Here is an 8045-nt window from a genome sequence, read left to right on the forward strand (position 1 = left end):
CATGGTAAACACGCGTGTCCGTGTTTGTGCGCGTATGCGTACATGCGTGTGTGTGTGTGTGGGTGTGTTTGCGCTGATTGTAGTCTCCTGGATGTTGAAGCGTTCATACAGCCAATAGGGAGGCTCCTGGTAATCCCAGCTCGCTAAAAGGCCGGTGTGAGTGCAGCTTTGAGGAGAGTCAGCGCAGACACAGAGAGAGACACACACACACTGGAAGTTTCTGCTTTGGAGATGTCCGATACTCCACACAACTTTGCCATCACTTCATTGCATTTGGGAGGTTTGTGAAACCCCGAAGAGGAGACATAGCGAGCCGCCGTCCGTCTTTTCCACAGTTATCCTCGCATCATCACCGGCTCTTCCGAGGGGATCGCTGTGCGTCACATTCCAGCTTACACACCCACACACACAGACACACGCACACACTCCGTGGACATCCCGTTCAGTCCGGTCGTCATGTCCTCCGCCGATGCCGCGGAACAGAGCCGGCGGGTCAGCGTGCTGTCTTGGGATCAGGTGCAGCGGCTGGACTCCATCCTGGGGGAGAGCGTCCCGATCCACGGCCGAGGAAACTTCCCCACGCTGTCCGTGCAGCCCCGGCAGATCGTCCAGGTGAGACCCCGGTCCATCCTTCTTTTAGTTTTAATTAAGTCTTGTGGCAGAAGTGGTGAAGGAGGGGAGTTGTGCTTTTTACTGTGGTTTGTGTAATAAATCCGCTCCACAAACGTTATGCATAACTTTTTTTTCATTGGGGCGTCTTCCCCTGGGAGAGATTAATTTGTAATAGGTTTCTATGGATTCATTATGAGGATACAGGTGTGTCTGCAAATCCAGAGTGTTTCAATTCAGTCGTCAATAATGAAAAAAGAAGGGGGGGATAGTTTTAACAGTAATCTGGGAGCTGACCAGGTTGGAGAAATTCAGAACCCCAGCGACAATGATAAGTTGAATAAAAGTTGAATAAAATAGCATTTGAGTGTGTTTTCGCATCATAATCTAAATATTGAAATCTGCTGACACTGATTATATATGTATATATGGTGATCCGGAACGGCACAAAATCACCCTCGCATCTCTCTCTCTCTCTCTCTCTCTCTCTCTCTCTCTCTCTCTCTCTCTCTCTCTCTCTCTCTCTCTCTCTCTCTCTCTCTCTCTCTCTCTCTGACTCATACTACTTTTACTGTTACACAGCGGTGAGGATCTGTGGCTGAGCTGATTACACTCAAAAAGACATTTGCTCAGTTTAGAATGATCTAACACTAAGACTGCAGGGTTCCACTATATATATATCGCTCACTGAGGTTTCTGCTTCTGAAGGATTTTTAAAAATAGTGATCTAGTTTATTTACTAGAAATGAAACATACTGCATGGTGGAATGCCTGGGTTGCAATTTTCCTGGACATCATTTAAAAGTCCAGGTTCATATTTCACTCGAGTGATTCATATTTTCTGTGGCGATCTAGAAAGAGACCCTCACACATAAATCGACACTGAACATCCCCACTGCTGCATTCCCTTCATTAGACAACTCTGCAGCGTGCTAACATTTCTGCACGATGGATTTGGCATTACCTTATATATACAAATAAACATCGTTTGATGAGTCGGAGCGCAAGAGAACAAGTTTCTGTTTGAAATGCAAACACTTCTTATGAAAACAATAGAGGCTACATTTCAAACAGTTTTAACTGAGAGGTCTGAAGATCCACTTTGTCAGTTTTACAATGAAGGTAGCTTCTGCAGATTACACTCATCTCTATCGTCCGCCCGTGCCAACTATAACAGATGAACAGTCGTAACTACTGTTATAAATAGTTTATGAATTCCGTTAGCACAGTGCACCCTGCAAGTATAAAGCGGTTGGAAAAGCCTGCGCTGCATCACCGTGCAATGATACCATTATTTTTGACAAACATAATAGCAGACGCTATGTTCGCTGTCATGGAATATGCCAAGCGGGTTTCAAGTCCCTGCGAGTTGATTTTTGTACCATATGGCCATGAAGGGAAACCAATGGCTGCCTGGAAGGAAGGAAAATCACACTCGGTGATCTAAACCACGATGATATGTTTTGGAAAACGGTTGACAGTAATGTGAGGCGTGTGTGGTTCATTGTAAATGGGCTAAAACATGCGAAACCGCCAGTCTGCTCCTTTTTTTCTTCTTCTTCTAATGTCATTTATTTTTAGCCTACGCACCAGACAGAGCTGTCTACCTGAGACGGCTCTTGTCGTCACACACTGGGTAAGGTGACCAAGCGATCACACTCCCGAAGAGGCTCAATGGTGGGTTTGTCTGAGGGCCACATTCACAAAAACATCTGTTTGTGGTCTGGTTGTGTGTGAGCCATGGGAGCAGTGCAGGAAGACTTTTACTGTTGCTGACACCTCCGTACTCGCCGTTTTAATGTCGACAATCATCAAAACCACAGTCGGAATGGTTTGAACATGTTCCCTCAGCAGGCTAAATCTACAGAGGCCGTATGTACATACCCTGTAGCATCTCACCACATGATGAAGAACGCAGATTTCTGATGTGTGTGTGTCATACGTTACGTCATTGATTTAGTGGGTTTATGTGTGGGGGCGGAGCTATGGAGGTCAACACACTAAGTGGTTTCTCGCTTATTCCAGTTCTGCAGGTTATTATATAAACTGGATGGTTTTAACTAGTGCTTCACTTTTCTAGAATGGTCGAGAGCGGCCTGGATTTGAGGCAGATTGTGAGTGGTGGATTAGTGGCTGTAATAACACTGGGCTTGCGGGTCAGGCTCGACAATGTATCACTGTGGTAAGTGAAGACCAGTCGCCTGACTCCACAGTGGCCGTCGCCAGACTGTAAACCAACTCCTCACTAGGCTATTGTTGAGAATGAGCAACATGAAGACACCACATGCTCCCAGTGCTCCCGAGAGGAGGTAGCATTCAGTTTAGACTGTTCTGTAATGGTTTTTATTTGGCAGTTTGCTTTCAATTTCTGGCTTTTAATGAACCATTTTGCATCCGATAGCATCTCTCCAGCTTGTTTGTCTGTCGATGAAGTTTGAGTGGTTTTGTTTTTAATGCCAAAGTGGTCAATAATGGTAATTCTTACTTCAAATTAAAACTTCCCATCACTTCCTGTGTGCCGACATTGGCAGTTACCATTGAGGACACCAATGCACCTTTTCTTTTTGCTTCAGCAACCTGGGGTGAGTTTATTTATTAAGCCTATACTCAATGGGTATTTATAATGTATTCTTTAAATATGACTACCTTTATTTTAACAAAAAAAACGATTTAGTATCCTTTGAAACAACACATTTATAGCTTGTTTTTGGGAAATACAATTTACAAAAAATTTATTCAACCATTAACTGATCTGAGAGTAACAACAAAGAGGGTGGCGGCTATATTTTGGGGACTTTTTTTCTCACTTTTTCCTCAAATTTGAACACCTAAATTAAGATAATAAGACGTCCTTTTGACAAATAAGGATATGATTTCAATGCTGCGTTCTTTAGCGTATGATACAGTGTGAGTTACCTAATTTAGGCAGCTCTTGAGCTCGTCGCAGTTTCACTCATATAAATGGAGTAGCCTGATTTTACTATCAAACCTCAAGATGCTATCACAGTTACAGGATATATAAGGAGGGCTATTCTTACCATAGCTTTCACTCCCACCAGTGTTATCTTACATGGCTGGCTCAAAAAGCTAACTCAAAGATATTAAAATGTTTGTAAACCCTTGAAGCAGATCCCCCAAACTTCCATCTCCACAGCATCACGTTTCAGGCCACCTGATCTGAGCATAAAGGTGAAATGACCACCCGTGCATAAGAAATTCAAGGAAACTTTTTTTAATCTGAGAGAAAAAAAAACCTTCTTCATCCCCAGCTGCTTGCAAAGCTACCGTGCTACTGATTGCCTGGGTTAGTTTTGGAGTGAAGGTGAAGGTCAGGGACTCGTAACTCTTTATTTGCTGTCGCCATATCCTTTGGCAGAGGGATGATCTGACTCACCGCCCAGAGCTCTCATTGGTGTCCAGGGGACTACGGGCTGGTAAATGACTGGGTCGTTTCAACCTGACATTATAAAAAGACACATTCAGGCCGCAGCTTAAATGAAACACTTTAGGAAACTATTGAGACTAGTCTGGGGGAAGGCGAGTGGAGAGGCGGCTGTGTGTCGCCGAGGCGTTGTCCACATGCACCAGACAGTCTGGTGTGTCTTAGCGGCTCTTTTTTTACAAGGCCTTTTTTTTGCTGGAACGTTGGCGGAAGTGTCTCCCCTCGCTCAGCTCGCCAGGTGCTGGTGCGTCATGAGGGAAATGCACCAGCCTGTTTTTATGAGTGCTGAAGGCACAAGGATGACGGGGGTGGTAGAGCTGTGTGCTTCCTCATGTCTGTGTGTAATGTCGCTTTACAAAAGCATTTGACCTTTTCTCATTGGATTGTAGAATTATATGGTGTCTTTGCTCAGTATTAGCTGGCTGTTAATTCTCTTGATGTGTTTTGAGAAAACTAGCAGATCAACTTTGTGGTCGAGAAGTTTATTTTCTATTATAACCTTTAGTTTTAAAGAATAATTCCATATTTTGGAAAATACACTAATTTGCTGAGATGAGTGATACTAATTACATGGCCTGCAGGAGAGAGACATCCTCTTAACTTTGCATCACAAACGTTGTCTGGTGTAGTGGGACGTTATTACGTTTCCATCTTGCATTTTAAAATCTTGAGGTCTAAACTAAATTCTAATAGGATTAGCTTGCTGAATAGATGTCCACCTGCTTAGATTGATAGCTGGGAGGACAACAGCAGATCCCTATGGCTCAGCTAGAGTTTTACAACAGACAGCTGCGCTTTGGATTTCTTCAGATTTGGCCTTGTTTGGATGTTTTTATCCTCTTAGTGCGATTTGAGTAATGTAACAGACAGGAAGCATAAACATCTCAGCTGTCTGTAGCTCAGACGTTTTCCCAAGCATTGCGTGTGTTCCAATAACCAGATAAACCTTTGCCAAAGAGTGTTTATGTGACAGCAAAGGAATCACATTCACTCAATGTGGTCACAGGGTCTGAGTTTAAAAGTTCACAGCTTTGTTTATGTCTCTTACAGTAGAAAGGCATTGACTTGTCATTTCCCACAGCTTATCTGTTATCTTATCTTGCTCCTACTTCATATGTAAAGAGATGATTTTTCTGAATCGGTTATGCAACTCATTAGAACGTTGTGTGCCGGCTATTATCATCCTCACGCAACAAAATAGTTGTTGGATAATGGCGCGGATCTTTGAGCCGAGGATGACAGACTGTAATCAACCACTTTGTTCCTTATGTGTTCTTAAACAAGTCGGCTTGCTTTAGGTATCTGCCACAGGCTTTCTGTCACTCTGCGTTCACCTTTGAAATGAAATGTTCCAAAAATGCTGAATTCCTGCGGTGTTTTTAAAGTAAACTGGTTTTCTATTTTTAACACATTTTACTTCTCAAGACTTGTGTAACTAGGTATCTATATTTAATAGCGTGTGAAAGATAAACCAAACCAAACTTGTGAAGATGTCATTTAATTTGGTGTTTTTACACTTTTAATTTGGTGTTTTTTCTTCACTATTTGTTCTGCCATCACAGGCAATACAAGTTTATTGAATTCAACCTTCACAATGAAATGCATGTCATTATACTCCTTAATAGGATTTTATCCCCTTCATGCTTTATGGCATTGAGATTACAGCTCTTGAGACTCTTTATATTTTAAGCAGCAAGGAGAAAGCAGCTCCTTCCTTGCATGTTCATACTTTATTACATACATATTTACTGCGTCAGCTCGTCTGATAGTTTTCTTTTTGTGGATACCCATCATTAAATGTTTCCTCCCTGTCTGTGTACCCTTCAGGTGGTCAGGGCTCGACTGGAGAAGCGGGGCGTGGTGGTGAGCGACGTGAAGCTGAACGGCTCAGCGGCAAGCCACGTGCTTCACCGGGACAACGGCCTTGGCTACAAAGACCTGGACCTGATCTTTGGCCTGAGTCTGACTGATGACCAAACCTTCCAGGTGGTTCTGGACGTGGTTCTGGACTGCCTGGTGGACTTCTTGCCTGAAGGGGTGTGCAGGGATCGAATATCCGCCCCCGCCCTGAAGGATGCGTACGTGCAGAAACTGGTGAAAGTTTGCAAAGAGACGGACCGGTGGAGCCTCATCTCGCTGTCCAACAACACCGGCAAGAACGTGGAGCTGAAGTTTGTGGACTCCCTGAGAAGGCAGTTCGAGTTCAGCATCGACTCCTTCCAGATCACTCTGGACTCGCTGCTGCTCTTCGACCGCTGCTCTGAGACGCCCATGTCCGAGAGCTTCCACCCCACCGTGCAGGGCGAGAGCATGTACGGAGACTTCGAGGAAGCTCTGGGCCACCTTCACTCCAGGACTATTGCCACCCGCAACCCGGAAGAGATCCGCGGCGGCGGGCTGCTCAAGTACTGCCACCTGCTGGCGCGTGGCTTCCAGCCGTCCTGCGAGACACAGATGAAGCAGATGCAGCGCTACATGTGCTCGCGCTTCTTCATCGACTTCCCCGACATACACGTGCAGCAGAGGAAGCTGGAGACGTACCTGCAGAACCACTTCGCGGGCATGGAGCACAAGCGCTACGAGTGCCTGGTGACGCTGAGGCGAGTGGTGGACGAGAGCACCGTGTGCCTGATGGGTCACGAGCGCAGACAGACGCTGGCACTTATTTCCGCCCTGGCACTGCGCGTAATGGCCGAACAGTACGCCATCCCCGCTCTGTCCAACATCACCTGCTACTACCAGCCCGCTCCCTACGTCAGAGACGTCAACTTCAGCAATTATTACGTGGCACAGGTTCAGTCACACATGGCTGGGTGGAACTCTTATCAAACATGGCTGCCTTGCAGTTGAGCGACGACTTTTAGGATGCGAGGGAGAGCTTTCCGATTTTAACTTTACGTTTATGAAAGCCGAGCATTCATTCGAGCGCTCTATGCCTCTGTAGCAATGTGGCTTTTTTTTTGGTTTGGGGCCCATCGTGAACAAAAAGGAATTAATGTCTTTTTCTTTTTGCCAAATCTTATATCAAAACCAGTCCACTAAGTTATATTGATTGACACTGCTGTAAAAAAAAAAATCCAATTTGAGCCATTATAATTAGAACTTTTTATTCTGTTGTGGTTTCATAACTAGTGTGGACATGTATGAAAAAATATGAAGGGTTGATATGTGACGGAGGAACTTTGCCAGGTCTGTTCCTTGTCTGATGGAGGCTGGCATTGGATCTTTAATTAAATGTAAATACTTTGTACGAAACCAGTTTTTTGTTCTCTCTGTGGTTTCAACTGACCGGTTTGAGAGGGGAAAAGGACCAAAGAAAAAAACTTTCTTGTGTAGCATGACAAACAAAGACTGTATGTGGTTCCAAGTGCCTGAAACTGACCAAATGTCTTTATAGCATTTCCTCTGTAACAATTGTTTTGGAAACTCTTTTTTTGTATTATTATCCTGGTTACTTTACATTTTTATATCCAGGGTCAGGGTATCTGTTTTTTGAAATCATTAAAAAAAATCTATACAAAAAAAATGGAATGATATGGTACATTGGTCTTTCTTTAAGTTTAAAAAAAGATAAGGACAAACTGTTTTAATATGCTCCGATTGACTCAAATCAGTCTGGGGATTTGCTTAATGAATGCATACTCTCTCTTCATTCTCTGGCTCAGTAACTGCGTCTCTAAAGATCTCCCTCAGTCAATCTTTCACTATCTGTCGTGATCACACACAAACTCCTCAGTGTGTTGTCTGTGTTCCGTCAGCCAGACACGGAATGGCCTGACACAAACACTTCCTTGTTCAAACTCTGCCCGCCCCCCCAGAAAAGGATTCCTCTGAGCCTCAGCATATACATTAGCCATTTCCTTCCACTTGTGCATCTGACGAGGGGTTTCCTTGGCCTCATTCAGAAAAGGGAGATTTCTGTTGCTTATCTTGGATGGCTTGCGCTCTGAAGGTGCAGCTGAGGACCAGGTGGTGAAATGGGACTGCTGCATTC

At 44.4% G+C, this 8045-nt stretch overlaps 1 protein-coding gene across 1 annotated transcript; it reads left to right on the top strand.

Annotated features, from left to right (window-relative positions):
• Positions 1 to 216: 216 nt before the first annotated feature.
• LOC306749063 (terminal nucleotidyltransferase 5B-like) lies at positions 217 to 7566 on the top strand. The gene is made up of 2 exons (XM_079232307.1): positions 217 to 612; positions 5879 to 7566. The coding sequence occupies exons 1-2, from the start codon at positions 457 to 459 to the stop codon at positions 6899 to 6901; spliced, it is 1179 nt and encodes a 392-aa protein (XP_079088433.1). The 5' UTR covers positions 217 to 456; the 3' UTR covers positions 6902 to 7566.
• Positions 7567 to 8045: the final 479 nt, after the last annotated feature.

This window comes from Taurulus bubalis (assembly GCF_910589615.1).
Source record: "Taurulus bubalis genome assembly, chromosome: 16".
NCBI lineage: Eukaryota > Metazoa > Chordata > Actinopteri > Perciformes > Cottidae > Taurulus > Taurulus bubalis.

Coding starts and splice junctions, on each gene's coding strand:
- LOC306749063 (XM_079232307.1), top strand. CDS start 457: ATGTCCTCCGCCGATGCCGCGGAACAGAGCCGGCGGGTCAGCGTGCTG. Junction 613..5,878: donor AGCCCCGGCAGATCGTCCAG/GTGAGACCCCGG, acceptor TGTACCCTTCAG/GTGGTCAGGGCTCGACTGGA.